The sequence below is a fragment of the Passer montanus genome, unplaced genomic scaffold (genome assembly GCF_014805655.1).
Source record: "Passer montanus isolate IOZ18808 unplaced genomic scaffold, ASM1480565v1 scaffold29, whole genome shotgun sequence".
Lineage (NCBI taxonomy): Eukaryota > Metazoa > Chordata > Aves > Passeriformes > Passeridae > Passer > Passer montanus.
In genome coordinates this window covers 6,783,902-6,804,083 of record NW_024367596.1, presented here as the reverse complement: position 1 = coordinate 6,804,083, position 20,182 = coordinate 6,783,902, and the positions used below count along the sequence as shown (strand labels likewise).

Sequence of the window (20,182 nt, the reverse complement as noted above, 5' to 3'; positions counted from 1 at the left end):
AGAAGAATAATCCATGTAATGCTCACAAAAAAGGATTACATGCTGTTCAGAAAGGCAGAAAAACAAAGGTGTTGGTTATATTAAGAACCTGTACCTAAAGAAAATGAGCAAAATTTTTTTAAAAAGCTTCACAACTATTTTCAAATTTTCTATTGTTGAGGTTATGCCTTAACACAGAGTATGGAGAGCACACAGAGGATGAAGACAGTTCCTCATAGGCAGAAGGAAAAAGTAAGTTGCCTAAAGTAAAGCTTATTTAGGTCTTAGAAATGTATGAAAGTACATTAAAACAATAATTGGAAGTTTTTTTGTTATCTCATGAAATAGGGGGAGAAGAAGTAAAACATACTTAAAGTGGCACCTGTATTATGAATAACCTAATTTATGGTGCAAAACCAAAATGTTTAAGAGGGTATAAATTCTTCAGCTCTTACAAATGTGTTATATTAAATTGGAGACTTGGTAGAAAATATGTTATAGTCTAGTTACAAATGTTAACAGAACAGGAAATATACCAGACTTAAGATAAGGTGAGAATAAATGGTAAGACAACTAACAGCCCAGATACCCATATGGCTATCTGTAATCTTCAAGGTTTTAGGGAACAGATTTCAAAGAAAACTCAACAAACCTAGACAAAAAAAACCAAACAAACAAACAAAAAAAAAATCAGGAAAACATAATGTCAGACTAACCCGACAGCATTTTCTGTTATCATAACTGGGGTTTTAGGCAAGGGAAGTATAACTGGTGTGATCTATATGATCTCTGGTAAGCATTTGTTATGGTGTTACAAAAGAAATTATTATTGAAGTTGGAGAAAGTAAAGAATAGCAGTAAATCTGTAAAGAAGGCAGGAAGCTCATTCATGGGGAAATGAAAAACAGAGCACTAAAGGAAGGGCTGTCAGACTGAGGAAAGTTTAACAGGGAAGGATTTTGTGGGTCACTGTTGGAAGTGGTTGTGATGTTTCATCCACAAACATACAAGAAGCAGGAAGATGGTGACTGCATTTGTTGATTACTCAGTGCTGGAAAACATTGTCAATATTGGGAAACATTCAGTACTGCTGAGCTTCAGTCACCACACAGAGGGACCTGTCTGTACTTCAGCAATAAAACTACAATTTCATTTAACACTATCATCAATAACAGAAAGCCTACCCTAAGCCATGGACTATCATTTAGAAATTACTGAGAAGAACGACTTGCACATAGATAATGACTGTAAGTTGTCGATAAAATACATCCATAAAAAAGACAGATGCAGATCTAGTTTTAGAAGAGTATTTTTCCAGAATAGTCGCGAAAATATCAGTGCCAGTTGCCAATGCCAGCAGCAGATTTTCAGTAGAGAATCTTGTACAGAAGAGAGGCATGGAAACAGATCCAAAGGATGATCAAGGAGAAGGGAAAGTCTATCTTGCACGAAGAGACCAAAAGATTTTGGCTTATTTCATTGAGCAGAATGACAGCTCAGCAGGACCATAATCACAGCATGTAAATGCATCAGGGAGATAAACACCAGATATGGAAAAAACTAAATTAGCTAAGAACAAAACTGGCACAGAAACAAATGGATATTAACCAGCTGTGAATAAATTTAGGTTGGAAATTAGAAGAAAGTTTCTGATCATTAGAGCAGTCAAGACTTCCAGTAGCCTTCCAACTGGAATAGTGGAAGCAAAAAAACTAATTACTTTTAAGATGAAACACAGTCAGTTTCTGAGAGATTTGGTATGACAGGCTGCCTATGAGACCAGAAGATTGAAGCTCCAAGGAAGGAACAGCATTTTCTTTGTCTTAACAGAATCACAGAATGGTTCAGGTGGGAGTGGACCACAGTGGATCACCTGGTCCGACTTCCTAGCTCCAGCAGGGTCATCCAGAGCACGTGGTACAGGAGATGTACCCGTGTCCAGATGGTTCTGGGATATCTCCAGTGAGGGAGACTCCACATCCTCTCTGGGCAGTCTGTTCCAATGCACAGTCACTGCACAGGAAAGTTCTTTCTCATGTTCAGGTGGAACTTCCTGTGCATCCATTTCTGCTCATTGCCTCTTGTTCTGTTGTTTGGCACCATCAGAAGAGCCTGGTGCATCCTCTTGACCCCCTCCCTTTCAATATGTATACAAATGAATGAGGTCTCCTCTCTGTTGCCCCTCTGAAGTCCTCTCCAGAAGTCTTTCAGAAATTGCATTCTCAAATTTCTGTGACTTCAGCAGAAACACACCTCAAGTCTGATTCAGAAGAACCAAAATACTCAACATCAAGGAGTCAGAAGTCTTCCTGTTACAGCTGTGGATGGTTTGACTGTATTCACAGTTTGAGTAACCTCCTGCTAAGAGACCCACACAGGCAGTGACAAATTTGTACCACTTTGCCAAGTCCAAAACATTATTTTGAGTAAAGCTGAGCTCTAAAGTTTGAATATTCTCTCTGCCAGCTTTCTTATCAAGTCTCCCACTCTGCTGAACTCATGTTTTTGCTTCATCTACAACCTTTACAATCAGAGGAAAAGTATTTCCCCCATACAGCTAAACTCAATGGCTCATGTTGGAGACATTGAATCCTTTCACCACCTCGTATTCATGTGGGCACTGAGGGCTGGAAATCACCAGCTGTGTCAACATTGTGTAACAGGAAGCTTAAATGTATTTCAATAATAACCAAATTTTGTGTGCATGAGGATATAAACTAGAACCCATCAGAACCAGCAGGGATATTTTCCCTGACATTGGCTGAGTCAGGACTAAGCTCTTTCTCTGTTCTACCACCAGACTTTTCTCTCCTGAGCTCCAGAAACAAATGCACTGGTTATTGTTTAGAGCATGTGGTCTTAAATAAGAGAACTCTGTTTTCTGTTTTGCAGTCCTAGTCAGGAAAAACTGCTGAACTCACTTTGGACAGCTCTTTTGAAGGGATCGCGAAGCCACATCTTAGAGTCAGTGCTCCATCCCTGTACTGAGTCAGAAAATTATTTCTCGATTGATTCAGGCTCATAAAAGTATCTCAGGATCTGATTTTTGGAGTTCCTGTCCCATCTCATATCTGTGATTTGCATCCCACAATGTATCAGGGAGACAGATGTCCCTGAACACTCCATCACAGTCTGATAACATCACTGCAGCCTTGCAGCTCTTGGTCATTATCAGTTCTGTGCTGTAGTTACTGAGCATTACTCTGCTTCTCAGATCTTAGAATTTCAAGACTCACACCAGCAAAAGAGTTTCCAAATAGGTGAGATCACTGGATATTGGATTGACAAAGATATGCAAAAACATATCACTGAATTTACTGAGCATGGGAATAAGTACCTTTTCCTGCCATTACACACACAAAGAAGAATGTTTTTCTCCAAAGTGTTTTATAGTTGTCAAAGAGAAAGCAAATTTCACTGCCTTTTTCTCAAGTAGTCACTGACAAATACCAGAAATAAAAATTAAAGTAAAACTCCCAAGTAATTAACTCAGACTCATTAATCACCACAGAAAAACTGTGTATTCAGGTTATTGCATATAGATTCTGTGTATTTACTAAACAACAAGCAAGGCAATTTTATGTGAATTTACAAGCAAGTATTTACTGTTCTTTCATGCACACAAACATGCTTGAGTTCCATCCTGTGTGCCATTTTCAGAATAAGAAAGTAGATGTTACTGATGTACCAACCAGACATGATAGACACAGGCTAGAGAGAACACAAATATCAAACCTGAATTTAGTAAATGGCTGAAACCCATGAATAGACTGTTCCCATATCTGAAAATACAAAACACAGGACTAATAAGGTTTTTTTGTGACTTTTATACAGCTCTGTTCCAAGGAAATGGAACTCTTGGCTTACACTGATACACAATAAACAACCAACATTTTTTTTCAGCTGTGGTGTCTGCATGGTGCTTTCAGTGTATCACTTCCAACAGGATGTCTTTGAATTCTGGTCTTTCTTGCTACAACAACAGTTCTAAAAATTAAAATCCCGTCTAGCATTTCAGACAAGAAGGTAGTTGCTATCAGCTGCACACTCTTTTGGAGAGCAGTCTGCAAGGAGTGCAATAGAAACATTTACATTCATCTACAAGTAAAAATTTACATAACACATTCTAGTGGAAGTTCTATTTTGAAACATAGAGAAGATGTCTGTCTATCATTCCCACTTACCTGACAATTAAATGCACACGTATCAAAAAACTGCAAATACTTTACAAAATACTCCAAGTTTACTAGTCAAAGACAATTTTAAATTTTTCTTTTGTTTTATTATTCTTTATATTTGACACTTGTTGAAAAGGAATAGAATCACTGCCTGGGTTCAGCTGCACTTGTGATTTTTTTTCTCCTCAAGTAATTTTCATAAAGGAAAAATATATTACATTAAATTTAATTCTACTCTGATTTATGTTTACAGGTTCTCACTATCTAAGAGGAGAAGCAGTTATTTAGTGTATCTGGTGACCATTTATTTCTCTGCAGCTTTAGTTTTGTGCAGTCTCTAGAATTTGTGTTTATTGACAAGACAATTTCTGAAATATGATAAGCATGGTTTCTAAAGGAAATCCATTGTAGATTTCTGTCCTGTGTCACTTTCTTATTAATACTTAATAAGAAATTAATTAATACTTAATTAATACTGGCAGAGAACCATGGCAGCATGTATGTTCAAAGATACCATCCAGTTATGGAGAGTGCTTTTGTTTTTAATTACCAAGGTATTGTTTTATTCTTAAAAAAATTAAATAATCTTAAAATAACTTTTTTGTCTGAATCCAAACTTTTTGCCAGATTTCACTCTGAAACTGGAGTGTAACTGCATGGTAGAGGATTCAGTGCCCTGCATATAACTGAGTTAGTAGGGGAGTTGGTAAATACATACCAGTATGGCAATCCCAAATTCAAGAGGGCTCTTTTCAAAGACTGGAAACCTGGACAGGTAAATTTAACTCTTCCTTCTGGGATACTGCTGACAGGACATGGACAGAACAATAATTCCTGGGAGGGAAGAGAGGCAGATGAGTATCACAATAACAGAGAGCCCTGAATGGGTAAGGAAAACTGAAAACAGCAGAGGAGCTCTGAAGCGAATTCCAGCCAGGAGCATCCTGCCCTGGAGCAGCACGGTGCTGGAAAGGGAGGCAGGATGGCACAGCTGAACCCCAGCCACAGGGGCTGAGGAGGAGGAGGAAGATCCCGTTCTGAGCCAGGCTGAGCGAGGGGTCAGGGTTTTAGGAGTGGAGCTGGTTGAACATGTGTTTTAGCAGATAGCACAGCCCCCCTCTGTGATTTTATCCATTGGTTCAGTGAAACTACAACAAATTTTTTTGCACCACTGTGTCCCAGTCTAATCCCATCGATGTCTGGCTAATCAACTGTAATGCAATTGATTCAATGCTTTACCTCATAACTGTTGTATACTCCAAATCCATAACAAAAGAAATAGAGTCAATGGAAAAGCACTGTGAGGCCACTCTTGATTTCCACAAATCAGTTTGCTGCACTGGGCCAAACCAGCAGAGTCTTCAGGAACAAGCTGACCTTGCTGGATTTGCTGTTGCTTACAGTGAAACATTGTTCTGGTTTCTCCATTTTTCATATATAATGCAGAAAAAATTACAATGTATTGCCCCTGTTATTTTTTCTAAAATAAGGTGATTTGGTTTCACAGTGGCTTTCTGTGTCTAATAACAAATAATATGACAATTATAAGAGGACAAGGAACAGACTGGTATTGATATATTGCAAAAAAGCAACTGCTGTACTGATCTAGATATTCAAAGTGGCTTTTCAAGATACAGAGTTGTGGAAAGATATGAAGCAGAAGAGTTCATGCAAAGCAGTAGAACCACTTTGAGTAACTCTAAGAAAAAGTCCAGAAAGGGGGGACTGTCAGGAACAACAGAGCAAACTGCTTGGCACATGGAAGGGATCTTAGCATGGTAATTAGCACATATCAACTGGAAACTTTGAAGAACATAGTGAGACAACCTTCTCAAAGACTGACCTGATGAAAGAGTTAAAGGCCATAGAAAGAGGCATTTTCTAGAGAATTAAGGTGTTTTAATCTCCGTAACTACATTCAGAAGAAACACTTTAATAGACACTGGAATTTAAGATAAATTCCTTTATATTACTTGTAATATAAATTCCTTTATATTACATCCTTGCCCATGTGATTTTCAGTTTATTGCAGTATCAAAAAGCAGCTGTGAGAGAGGCCAGGCAGTTGGCACACATGGCCCCAGGTGCTGGAGCACTTCTATGGGAGAAGGAATATGCCAAAGGCGTCCTGAATATCACTGTGGTCACCAGCTGCTTTAACAGCTGGTATAAATCTCAGTCTGCCCCTTGGGCAGGGGATGTGTACATTCACTTCACCCTCTTTTCTCAAGCTGTGTTAGGAATGACAGTTTCAACAAAACCTGCTGTTAAAGACCACAGTTCTTGCTTTAAGTTGTTCTCAGTTCTGAACACAGTTATTTGTCATTAGACTGTGTGAGCTGTAGGCTGCTGCTTGTAAAATCCCAGACCAGCTCTCCAGGGAGCATCAACAATCTCTCAGAAAAGGTAATAAGGAAAGATGTGATACTTGGACCTCAATTCCCTAGGGATTCTTGTTTAAGAGAAGAAGGGAGTCCCGAGTTCTTTCTTCCTCTTTAGGCTGTGCTGCCTTTAGAGCTATTACTACTGATGACACCAAAAATTATCTGTAGTGGATCTTAGAGATGGAAAATAGAATCAAATCAAATAGATCTTGAGTGGAATAGATCACTGCAAGCTGCTGAGCTATACCTCACTCTGACATCTGCACAGTCCCTTTTAGTTCAAGGGATGATACAGATGTAATTAGAAGAGAACCTGATGGAAGATAATAATAAAAGCTAAATAAAATAATGTCATGGATTAATATTGAGAAGCTATTTAGGAATAAAGGATTTTTTTCACAAAATGCTGAAATAATAAACCATTAAATCAAATCATTTTAAGAGAAAGCTTCATTGCTTTTTTAGGAAAAAATAGAATGAACAGAGGGCACTGCTGCTGGCTAGGTGTTTGTTAATTTTTCATGTGAATTTATTGCATATGTAAGTGATTGAATTAGTAGCACTGACAGGAACCCAGGCACGGTAAAAGCTTCCTGCTACTGACACAGCAGTGCTCAGGCTGTGCTCTCCTGGCCATTAGCAGTCCTGCTGTGGGAGCCCCGAGCCTGGCTCAGCTCAGGCTGCAGAGCTGCCTGGAACGGGACCGAGCGCGGCGCCCTCCGGAACCGGGGCTGGGATGAGACCACTCCACTCTTTTAGATTAATGACCTCATTTGGACTCTGATGCCAGGCTCCAGGGAAGAAAGTCCAGTGCAAGCTAATATGCTACCAAAATACTGCAAGGTAAGTTTGGGAAGGGGGGGGAATTGTTAAGAGGATTTTGTGTTTTGTGGTAAAGAGACCGAATGCGAAAGGGAGTCAGAAACGGGCAGCTTGCAGGAGAGAGCGTAAGGTGCAGGAATCAGAATGTTTTCTCACCTTTGAAAAAAGAGGGTCATTTCCAAACGCTCAGAGGCTGGGCAGCGAGATCTGGATCTTCTGTCACCAAGCTGTAGATTGCCTCAGAACAGCGAGGCTTTGAGAGCAAACTAGGGGAATAGAAATTGCATATATAATAATTTAAGCATGCCAGTGTGTTGCCAAATATTACCATCTGAAAGGAATATAAGTATCATGGCTGCTATGAAGTCCTTAGGGAGGCTCATAACCTTTTGGGAGCCCTTTCCTCCTCCCCTGCAATGTATTAACCTTTTGACCACGTCGGTGCTTAGATGTACATAAGGAAATGGTACATGCAGACAGATACAGTTGGGGAGAGGTAGGAACAAAACATCAGGGATGCAGGATGTTGTGTGAATTCTTTATCAAAATCTCATGGCCAAGAATAGATACAGAGCTAAAAAAAAGGCATTTCTGATGTATTATGAATGTGCAGATGAGCAGCGATGGAAAAACATTTCATGGCTGTCTTACAAACTATATTCCTGTAGCGTCAGATCATGACAACTTAAAGGAGCAAAAATGAGCTTTTTGTACAAGTAGCACTGCTGGATTTAATGGTGCTGCTAATGGAGTAAGATGTTTCTTGGAGTAAGGGTGCCATAAACCAGCCCTCAGCCACCACTTCCTGTTTACTTGTGGTTTATTCTCTAGAGCAAACCCGAGTTTCTCTCACTACAAATTTCTGCTTGTTACAAAAGAAGATTCTTGCTTAGTATTTTCCTTTTTCATACCATTCATCCTTATGGAGGGTTTTCTTTTCTAGTCAGTCATTTGACATGTAGAAGAGTGAATGAATGAACTGTAGTTTGATTAGAGTGGTACTCTGCTCTACTCTGCTGAGAGGTAGAGCTTCACTTAACATGTTCTTTTCGGTAGGTCTAGACAGCCACTTCTAAAATTTCATTTAGATATCCTTTGTAATTAATTTGAACAATCCTAGTCACTTAGTAAAGTTGCTTCAATACTTTCCTTTTTATTGAAAGTTATTTCACTGCTGCAAGCAAGGTATTTTATTTTATGATTTTCTATATGGTTGGTCCCCATGGAGAAAACACAAAAGAGTTCCGAATTAAATTCTAATCCAATTTAACAACAGCTGTAAGGGAAATGAAGACATATTAGCTATTCTAGAACCTCAGCTTCCCAGAAAAATGAAAAATGAAGCTGATCATGCCAAATTTTTTACTGGTTTAACTTTTAACCTATATACAAACGTAAAGTGGGCAGCTGGAGACAAAACTAGGCAGAAGCTCCCATTGAACTATGACATTGTACTGATTAAAATACTATAAACACATACTGAGGTGCATAACTAATAGCAAAACTAGCAAATGTTTTTGACATTTGGACCACACTTGTAGTTACAAAAAAAAAAAATTGTGTTGCAACACCTTGACAGATTTTGAGGCTGGGAGGATCCATTTATTGACCTGTCATATGAACTGTAACATAATACAGGCTGATGGACTTGACACAATTGATCGTCAAGATCATTATTTGAATGGGAGCAGCACATGCTCTGGAAAAGCATTGACTTTAAGCTTAAAGATTTAAGTGATGCAAAAATCCACTATCTCTTGCTCAAGATACTCCTGCAGTGATTCTCCAGACTCTTCAAAATATTCTTAGCATCAACAAAATATTTGTTTTGTACACACAAAAAATATATTTTAAAGTACCTTAGAGTAATATAATAAAGCAGATAATATTTTTAGAATTCTCAGATAAGCTGTATTGCAATGAAAAGGTTTGAAATTACATTTATAGCCATGAAGCGTGCAGCTGACTCAGGAGTTGTATAAACAAGCACACAAAGAATCAGTCAAAAGAATCTTCTTGTTCCCAACTGAGTTTTCCAGTTCACTTACAGTGGTCAAAAGTGGCTGTTGGAGGAGAAGGAGGAAAAACCCTCAAGGCATCAGCAGCCTCCTGCTGTACACGGCACAAAATGATCTTACAGTGTAAAAATGTCCACTGCCTCTGGAGGAACCAGCATTTCACCTCTAGTCTTGTGGGAGGGAATTCTGATCAACTCTTAGAAAACAGCTGGGTCACGTAACAGGAGGGCTGCTCTGCAGGGAAAATACAAAATCTATTCACGTGTGTGTCAGGAGTGTGTATCTCTGTATTACAGCAGGTAAAATATAGTCTTACCTCCTCTGAGGTGGTTTGATCATCCATCTATTTGAGCGTTTTCTCAGAAAGGTCTTGCCAGTGAGGGGTTTTCCAGTCCAATTAACACAACAGGGAGTGACAGTCTCTAAGCCTGGAAACAGCTCTCACTAACAGTGATGTGGACAAGGCTGCAGATAAGAAACTCCTCTCTTATGCATGGAAAGGTAATAAGGTTATTCAACCAGTTGCAAAACATGGAAGAATCATTTTTACCCACACTAAGAATGGAAGAAAAAGACAAGGAAGTTTGTACTTGTCTGTGAAAGAAATAGGTTAGCATGTGTCCTGATTTGGGAAGGAGAATAATCAATATTTAAAGACACTGAACAGACTACAGTTGGAGACAATCCTCTCTCCAGGAGAATGTTAGAAGCCAAGAAAAGACCAGAGGGAGGCTGAAAGGGGAAATTGCACTGTGCTGGTAAATCAAGGTAATGATAAACACAGGTCAGAATAGCAGAAGCATTGACTCCGCCACCAAGTTATCATTTCCCTGTTCAGTGGAAATTACATACAATATCACTGCCCTGCTTTATTTACAATAACCAAGCCAATACTCCCAGCACTTAAAACAATATTTTATGCTTTCTAGTTGCATTCTCTGGATTCATTTCTATGCTGTTAACTCCATCAAGACACCAGTTTCTTGGGTTAATTCCTTTCTCATTTCTTGGCATAAATAGTAGTAATTTCTGTGAAACTAATACCAAAATGCAGTGTACTGATTTGGAAATGCTTTGTGTACACATAAAACAGAAATAGAGTGGCCTTGCCTGAAAAGTACATTACTAAATGCTTGAATATTTATCTGGACAAATCAACCAAGAAATAATGAATTTCAGAAGCTTATATATTTCAGACACTATGATATTTACTTCCTTTCATAGAAATTTTTCAGTATCATTAATGCAAACTGAAATACAGCTACCTTATCTTTTTAACACTGAATTAGGACTTAAGGGATGATATTAATATATCTTCATGACAATATAAAGTTTAAAAAAAATCCTTTTCAGGGACTCAGTAGATGAATCCCCTTGTTTATGAAGCATAGCCTACTTGTTTTGTTTAGAACAGGCTCAGCAGACCTTAGTGAAATGAATCTCTGCCTGGATGTCAGCCTGACTTAGCTAAATCTGTGCCTTACCTTGAATTTCTAACATTTTGACCAACAACTTTTTTTTCTCCCAAGTACTTTATTTGTATTTATCCAGCAGCAAAAGTTGACACTTAGCAATTCACCAACAAGACTGTGTGCCTGCACCTTTCCCTTGCAGCTGTATTTACTCAAAACAAAGCTATTCAAATGAGCCTTAATCAAGACACATCATTCTGCTCACTGTGGGAGCAAATCCACCCGGATTCCCCCAGCTGGGAATGCCAGCAGTGATGCCCCAGACAGGAATTCTGGCCAGTTCTCTGACAGGGCAGGCTGGGTCCATTGGGATGTGGCATTAGTGCCATATTGAGCTGATTTAAGATTCACCTGGGTACTCACCCTGAGTACTCAGCAGAAATGTTCCTTCTGTGCCTGTTGAGCCATTGTTGGAAGCTGATGGAGAAGCTCTTTAGTGCTTGACCCTTTGCTCTGGCAGCACAGCTCTTCCCAGAGTGTCCCACTGGGCACAGTGTGGGTCAGGCTGTGTCCTGCCCTGTGACCAGCTCCAGCTCGGGGTCACAGGAACAGTTCCACGTGGGGAACACTGTCACTTGTTACCTGGAAATTCCCAGGGAAAGATAATCTCTCTTTAAATCTTTCTTTTAATACAATTAAGGGTGAAATTACAGTTACACATACTGAAAAAATTAATGACTAAATGATAAAATAAAAGCTTTATGAATAGCTATTGAGTGCCAGGTGTTTTGCTTAAGGGAGGCCTGTCTCCTACATGCCATCCATCAGTGTTATTTAAATAACATTGTGACAGCTCAGCATACCAGGTTATACTGAAGCATTTTCACAGAAATTGAATGGGATATGTTAATAACCCAGACAGCCTGTGAGGTGTTTGTGATTCCCAGTGTGTCAGACGTGGATTCTGCCAGGTTGCCCCGTGTAACTCAGTCAGAGCTAACTGCTTATGGCTGTGTGCGAGTTAACAAAACACATATGTTCTTAAAAAAAATCACTTTGCTGAGCAATAGTACATGTTCTTCTAAATACTTATACTCCACTTTCACTCCATCACCTCCCACAAAAAATAGTGTCTAAAGTGCTTTCTGTATGGAGTGGCAGTGAGCTGGAGTTAATTCAGTGACTGAGACTTACCAATACATCAAACAGCGACTACGCAGTGGAAAGAGATAACAAATTTCCAATGGCTCCAACAAAACAGCTTGAACACCCTGCCATGAGACACGACCTTTTATCTTTTCACTTGAAGCTGTGCATCCTGTATATATTGTGCCCTGAGCACTAAGGAAAAATTAGAATGGGCAGATGCCAGAAGGAAGACAACCATTTTTTGAAACACGCCAACGCTGAGCAGCGAGCTCTCTGTGCCAGTCTGCAGCTGGGGGAACTTTCTGGTCCTGGCATCAATCTGCTCATGGAGCTCATGGCAGTGAGTGGGCAAGGCCACAACTGCTGCAGTTCACACTGCAGAGGCTGCACCGTTCTGAAACTCCTTAAAATAAACCCCTATCTATTTTATCAGTGCAGCAATCTGAAGTGAAAGCATCTTGAAAGATTTCTGGCTTTGTCTAAAATATGAAATGTATTTAAAGAATAAAAGTTTTCGTGTAGAACTGGGAAGATAATGTGAGCCTTGTGGGAAATAAAGCTATCTGTGTAAGGAACCTTTTCCAGCCTGAAATGCTTTTGAACATACTCAGCTCTCTGGTACTTGGGAAATGTGGCTTTAACTTTGTGACTAATCTCCAGTGGTAGATTTAAGAATGAACTAGAGAAATCAATCAATCAAAATCTGTTTCCACATGAAGTTTAGGTCATTTGTATAGAGAAGAAGTAAAGAACTTTTCTAAATAGGCAACCTGTATGACTAATGCTTCAGGCAGATAAATGCAGGATTAAACAGAATCATTTGGAAGGTCACAGAAAGAGACTGCAAAAAAAATTTCCATTCTCCCTTCCTACCAGACCTATAATGGAAAACTATTTTGTGTTGTTATGAAAATTTGTAGGACTGTAACCTCTACATAATAAGAGTACTCATGTCCTCAGAAAATCAATGGCTGTATCTTCACTAGAGGCAATCACTAAGGCTAAAATTCTAAGTGCATTTTGGAAAAGCGAGCTTTTATTTATATATGTACTTTTATACACGTAACCTGAAAAGTAAAATTAAAGGAAATCTATTATATCAATCCAAAACTACCAGCAAACATCAGAATATCATCTCCAAAACAATTCTAAAAATTATTCTTTGTGTGTGGATTTTAATATTTTCTTATCAACCCCTCTGTCTTGAACATGCACTTTTGGTGTCATGCTGGAAGTTACCCCATACAGACCCCATACAGAGTCAGCAAATCAACAGTAAGTCAGCATTTCATACCAATGTTTGTTGGTGTGTTGTCAGCTTGACAACACATCCCAAGATCTTTTCTTGGGATCCCAAGGTGTTTGAAGAGTGAGTCTCACTGGACACAAGCTTCACTGTGCCTGTAAATACAATCCCCTGTTCTCTGTGCCTTAGTTCTTCTCTTTATAAAAACACCTCAGGGACACTACCAACCCATCTGAGATCAATCATGTGGTTAAATTCACTGGTGCCTGTCAAGTTCTTCTCATAGATCCTTTGACATAATCTAAAATAATATCTCAAAATAGTAGGAATTATTAGTCACTACAATATAGCAAGTTATTTAGTTTTTAAGGCAGAGGACAGGAAATACTAAATCCTGAACCATTAAAAATTATTCAGTACATCCATAGCTTTAGTCCAAGATGCACATACATTCCCAGACTAAAAAATATCTATTGTTTCAGCACATCCAGAGGGTTTTGTGGGAAAATAACAGCTCAACCTGTTAAGAAACAGCTCACATCAGCACTTTCTGCAGTGTGACCCAGCTACTTCATCTTCGTGAGCTTCAGCCTGTTTTTCTGGCTGGCAGTAGTAAGCAAAGAGATACTGAGAGAGAAAAACAAAATGAAAGTTGGGGTGAGACCTTAGCTTGAGAAAGCTGCAGAGGGAAAGTCTCTAACTCCATTCCTACCAGGTTTGCAGGCGTTCACCAGTGGACTGCAAAGGTTTGCTTGTTTTCCACACATACGTGCAACCAAAATTAAAATCACCAAAGATTTAGTGTCTTGAAAAATACATGGGGAGCCTCAAGCTACATTGTACCTAATAGGAAAATTATTGCAAAATTTCACCACGGCCGATAGATTTGTGGACAGATGGCCTGTACACACTACCCTGTGGTCTCCTCCAAGTTGTTTTGGGACTCAGGCCCTTGGATCAGGAGAAAGAAGGAAGAGCTCTCTGGTTTTGTTGGTCTGTGGGTACGTTATAAATACAAGTGCCTTTAATTCTTTTATTTATCACCATGATAACGTAGAAAAAATCAAAAAATACTCACTAAATACACACAGTTTCTCATTCATGCACAGGCAGAGAAGGGCAGGTGTGAGAGTGGTGAAAGAATTATGCCTTAAAATGCTGATGGGAGTGAGGAGTGAGTGGCAGAGAGGGGAGCCCAGGTGTGGGTAGAGGCTGCTGTGCAAAACCAGGGTCACTGAGGTGCTGCAGAGACAAGTGTTGTACTTGCTGCCCTCCTGACACATGTGAGGCTTTCTCAGTAGAGTATCTTAAACAATTCTCATTTATTTCAGAAATGTCATTGGAAATCGGGTCAGTGGTTTTATCTCCATCTTGTAAATGGTAAAAGCTACAGAAGGAAGTCACTTTTCAGAGCTACACAGCAGACTGAGAGGTAAAACACATCAGAAGTTGTAGACCTAACTTTCAGTAGCTAAATTAGCTCCCTAGGTGCCTTGGAAATCAGCAGGCTCCCTGTGAGAGCCAATGCAGACTATTCCCTTACTGCATCAGTGGAGTGCCTGCTGCTGGGTTCTACAAACAGCCATCCACTGCTCCAGAACCACACTCAATAATGCAGCCTTTTTTCTTCAGTCTGTTCCTTCCCTCTTCCAATACCAGTGCCTGAAGGAAACCTGGCATTTGCAATTCCAGAGAGCCCACGCCATGTGTGAATGAGGCTGATCTACAGAAGACTCCATGAGGAAACTATCTGACAAATTCATGCTTTTGGAACACAAACCAGTTTGTGGTCAGCAGTTTAATCAAATGTACAAGTTACATTTTCCATTGCAAATCCTAACATTGCTGCCTCCTCATTCTGATGCTCCAGTATGCTGCAGTTGTACCATAAATCTTCCTGAAACACATTGTCTGCTTTAAAAATGGTTCAAAACCACCAAGTCATGGAGAGCAATCCTGAGCTGTGAGCAGAGAAAGCAGAGTAACATGCAGTGTTTTCCCACCTCTCAGCTTTAGGAAGTTATATTAAAGTAGCCTCAAAGAGTTTTCAAGCTTCATTTTTCAAAATCTAGCCTCTTTTAAAAATAATAACTCATACATGGCTAACAACCTCTAGGCAGTAATCCTGAGCACAAAGTCTGAGAAATTAAGCAAAATCTGTTGCCCTGCGGGTTTTATTTATGCTGGTAAAAGGTCAGGGAGAGGGCCGGAATGCTGGACTGGAATAATCTCTGTTAGGCTGCCATAGTGGTCCCTGACAGGCTTTCACCCTGGGTTAGCTTGCAGTCTGCCAAGCAATTCCCAGGCAGGATTCAGAAGGTGGCAGAGGACAGTGACCACTAACAGTGGCAGTAACACAAATCAAAGAATGAGAGTCCAGTTCCTCAGCTGGGACCAAGACAATCTGTTCAGAATACATCTTTCAGAAAGCCAAGCAATCTTGACAGAAACAAGAGACAGACAAGCTGCTGCATTCCTCAGTGCATTCCCAGCTAAACAGGATGCATCACTCACTTCAAATGCACATGGTTGGGGTGGTTTTAGCACTGTTACATGCTTTGTCTAATTAGTTATTCCTAATTGTATAACCCAGCACTAACTTCATGGTAATGACAACTTTGGAAGAAGCTTTCCATAGCTGAGAGAAATGTTATTCCTAATTGTATAACCCAGCACTAAGGAAGAAGCTTTCCATAGCTGAGAGAAAGTGGTTTGCTTTAAAATCTCTAAACTGAAAATGTACTCATAGAAATTATAGCATGCCCATTATGCAAAAATATGCAGAATTATGTGAAAACAAGCAGTCAGCAGAGGGCAGGTAGACTGTGCTGATGTCTCTGGGTGATATGTATGTTTTGCTGTCTTAGCCATTCTCAGCAGTTTCTTTTGTCAAAAATAAGTGATGCTGTCTGGAAAAATCAGAGGTAGTCTAGTGCTCATTGCAGATTTGTCACTAAGAATTTATTTGACATACCTTTTCCTTGACAAGGACACAGGGAGGGTTTATTCCCTACATAATATTCATCTGGAAAGCACTGATACTATAGTCAATTTATGTCTCAAAATATCTGCTTAAGTTATATCAACTAAAGATGCTTACTGCTACTACTCAGCATCAGCTTCTGCTTTCTGTGCCCAACTCCCGTTACCTACAAACAAAACTTCTTTAAGATTACCTCCTTGCAAGAATGACTCTCACTCTTAATAATTAGATGAGATCTACCCAGTTGTCTCCTAAAAACAAATAGACAAACAACACAAGCAGCTGTCCAAGGGGTCCAATCTAATTTAACATTGTAGGGAACATTACTACTCTCAAAGCTATTCCTGTCTTCCCTACTGATGGAAGTGCTTGGGATCTCTCAGTGCCAGCAGCATGAAGTAATGTAACTACTCTAGCATAGAGCATGACATCAGATCTGTCACTGCAAGCCAGGAAATCCATCACACTGGGGCTTTGTTCCCTCAAATAGTCTTTTACTACATATCATTGAGCTGCTTATTTAATATTTATGCAAATTTTTCAAGACATTATACTGGACCATGCATCAGAGACAATCATCTAAGATGAGAGAAGTCCTAAATACATAAAGGAGCACATTCCTAAATACATAAAGGAACACTTAAGATCTTTAGTCAGAGGAAAGCCCTTTCCCTTTACATTTTTCCCAAACATATACAGTCACCTAACTGTGGTTTCTCAATTACAGTTTCCAGCACAATTTCTAAATTGGAAGCCCAGTGCAAACCCAATTGCCTTTCAAATTGGCCTGCTCAGCACAGCAATAAAAATAAAATCTCAGATGCCACACTGTCAATCAACCTGGCCCTTACACAACTGTGAGCTCCACTCCTACATAAATGTCACAGATGCCATAATTAGTATCAGCTCATGCCATAGGAGCGGATCAGAATCTGTGCTATTTGATCATTCAGTTTTGATCAAAACTCACTTTTGGAAAAGAAAAAAAGATAAAAGTAAAAAAATTCACTTTGATCAGGACTTATTTTGCATCATTTTGATTATGACACTTCATCTGTGTTTGCAAAGTCTAGCATTGGTGTCTGACTTACACCTTACAGTACCAAGTAATTCCTAAAATAAACATAAAATTAAAATCTCCTTAACTCTTGAAGTTTTAAAAGTATTTGGGATATAGACAGTGTTTAACTAACACCTTCTCCCTTGGAGTTATTGCACTAATATTATTATTCCTGTCATGTTCTGTCAGTTTAATTGGATAATAACTGCAGTCAGATTATTGCCTTGTAAGTGCGTACAAGCACCTAACAATGTTTATGCAAAGAAGCCCATATGCCTTGCTGGTTAAATGGGAACATCATATTTGAGTGTGCAGCAAGGGCTGGTGAGCTGCAAATCACAGAGGAACGAGCAGGACAAAGGGTGAATTAACGAGATACCTGACCACTGCTCACTGCTGCTCATGGCAGATGTGAGAGCTGGGGCTTTGCAGCACAAGGGCTGCTCCTGGCCATGGCTTTCCATGATCTTCCATGATTTTCCTTCTTGCCTTGTGCTTGTTGGATCCGCAGGGCAGGGAGCAGAGAGGAGGCTTGAGTGCAGGCACTGGTGGTTTGGGCTTTGCCCTCCACGAGCTGTGCCTGTGTTGTATTTGACAGCACAGTGGTTTCCAGGTCACTTGCCAGGGAAGAACAGGCAATCAGAAGTTTTTGCTCCCTGGTCTGGCAGAAATCCCACAAAACAGGTAAAGTGCAGTGACCTCAGTCCAGCTGCTGGGTATAGGTCAGACCCAAATCAGTCAAAATTCTCAACAACTCCGTTGATTCCTGTAGCTTATTATTAACATAAAGAACAGATTTTACCCATTTCTTTTATGGTAATATCCTAGATTCTGAAGGCACTGGGTAAAACCCACAACAGCACTTTGCCATCATTTATATTAAAGTTAAGCACAATATGAGAGCAATAGCACTGAAAGCTCTCACAGAGGAGTTATCAAATGCTCACTTCATATTCATATAATGCTTGATTTGCATCAGTTTAATGTTTTATATGGAGGGGAACAGTTTCCAGAGGGTTCCAGATAGTTTCTCCCAGAGAAATTGGGAGAGCTATAATTTTAATTACAATCTCAATGTAAATACTCTTTTTCTCTTATTTTAGGGGAAAGTTTCTCCTCCTGCTGTACATGGAGATAGGTTTGAAAGAAAAAAAAGGTTCAGTTGACACTCTCTAAACATATGTTTTCCGCAACTGAGCTCATCCTACTTCACAGAAGTCAGAATGCTGGTGGAGAAAACTGAAAATGCAGCCCTACCTTCAAGCACTAATGTAAATGATTGGTTCTGACAGCAGGAAAGGCATGTTGCTTTCCCTCCAGGTTGCCTACTTTTCACATAGGCAAGAAGGATTAAAGACATAAGATTTCTCTTCATGTGGGGAGTTGATAACCTGCCTTCTCAGAGGGGTTTGCTTATCTCAGAACATGTGCAAAGGAAAAATAGCATAAGCAACTTCAAAAAGCAGACTGTTTTGTAAAAGGTTTTTTGTCTTTTAGCTGAATTATTGTTAGGGGAAACAGTGTTTCAGTATCTTTTTGAGGACAAAGGTAGATTTCTCTTTTAATTCATAGTAACCAAGTGGCTCCAGTGGTCAATGCAAAATGAAAAAGTCCTCGTTTGTTGGTTTAAATCCTGACTAATTACACACAAATAATAAATCTAGTTGTGAGTTCTAAGTACCAACTAGTGAAGAAAAAGTAAGAATTTCAGAACCTCAAACAGTACGTGTAAGGACAATACTCCATTTGTATAACTCAATCAACATCTCTGGAACAGGACAATGCATGCTAGGGAGGTTCAGTGTAAAAATATCTTCTAAGATATGTTCTGCTAAATATCTGTCAGTGTGATTTGGTGGGCATTTCTCATGCTCCACAAGGCAGTCAGTGCTTAACCCAAAGAAATTTCAGGTTTCTGAAGCACCTTGCAGTTCCTGGTGATTCAGAGCATCCCACACTGGGCTCACGTTTACTGTTGTAACCTGCAAATACTTTGATTTCAAATAATGGGCACTAAATGAACAGTTGGGGATGAACCATTTCAAAGACTTACAAAATTTCTGACATTCCCTTAGAAGGTTCCACGTAAGAAGTTGAAGAACGGGGAGGGAGGAAAAAAAAGTAAAATATTGTGAATTTGTGATTTCTTTTCCATGCAAATAATTACAGAATAAGTATTTGTAAGGTTATAACCACACCTCAGAATCCTACATGTTCAGATGAGGAGTGAAAGTTTAGATACAAGTATGAATATTTTCATTACATTCTATGAAATTGAAGGGAATAGTGCTTTACTAATTGGAGGACTGTGGATTAGTCAACACATCATTAAGAGATGTTTGCTTGAAAGCCTCCAGCTTACACTGAAGAAATGTGCTTGTAATCTCTTTACCTGCCATGTATTTCATTTATTTACAGCAATACTGAAATGTTCAGTACCAATCAAGCCACCAAGAATGAAATACATCTGCAGTATCAGGTGGTGTGTGAAATTGGACTGCTCTGAACAGTTATGCTCTTAGGGAAGAATCAGCAAACAATTTACCATGCCATTTTACATGGCTCTAGGATTCACTGCCTCTACATAAATAAGTCTTTTATGCAAAGTGAGAAAATTACATTCTGGAAAAAAAAATACAGGTCCTTGACTCTGCCTTGGTTTTCTTCCTAGCAGTTGTCTGCCAGATGAAATAGTGCTGAGCAGATGTATAGCCAGATTCTAAAGGTATTTTGCATGGTGTGCCTGGGAACCTGCCACAAAACAAGCCTGGTTTATTTTTAGATACCCTTAACTTTATTTATTGATTTAGGAGGATATGAGGAATGGGCATAAGCAAATAGAGTTTTTTGAAAATGGTGTCTTTTATTAGATTAGCTGATACAGCTTGAAAAAAGCAAGTATTCTTTTGGGTACAAGCTGCTTTCTTCAGCAAAATCTAAGTCAATACAGG

The 20,182-nt window shown here is 39.4% G+C and overlaps 1 protein-coding gene across 14 annotated transcripts in view; it reads left to right on the top strand.

Moving 5' to 3' along the window:
- The window catches only part of PEX5L (peroxisomal biogenesis factor 5 like), a 110,109-nt gene that overhangs the window by 9,018 nt on the left and 80,909 nt on the right, over positions 1-20,182 (top strand). For 6 of the 14 annotated variants that reach the window (XM_039713471.1, XM_039713470.1, XM_039713467.1 and 3 more), the window contains exon 1: positions 7,349-7,384. The exons of the other annotated variants lie outside the window; for them this stretch is intronic. In XM_039713471.1, the coding sequence (XP_039569405.1) occupies positions 7,364-7,384 (21 nt within the window). In that variant the 5' untranslated portion in view covers positions 7,349-7,363. Of the gene's footprint in view, positions 1-7,348; positions 7,385-20,182 lie in introns of those variants that run through there. 14 annotated transcript variants of the gene reach the window in all.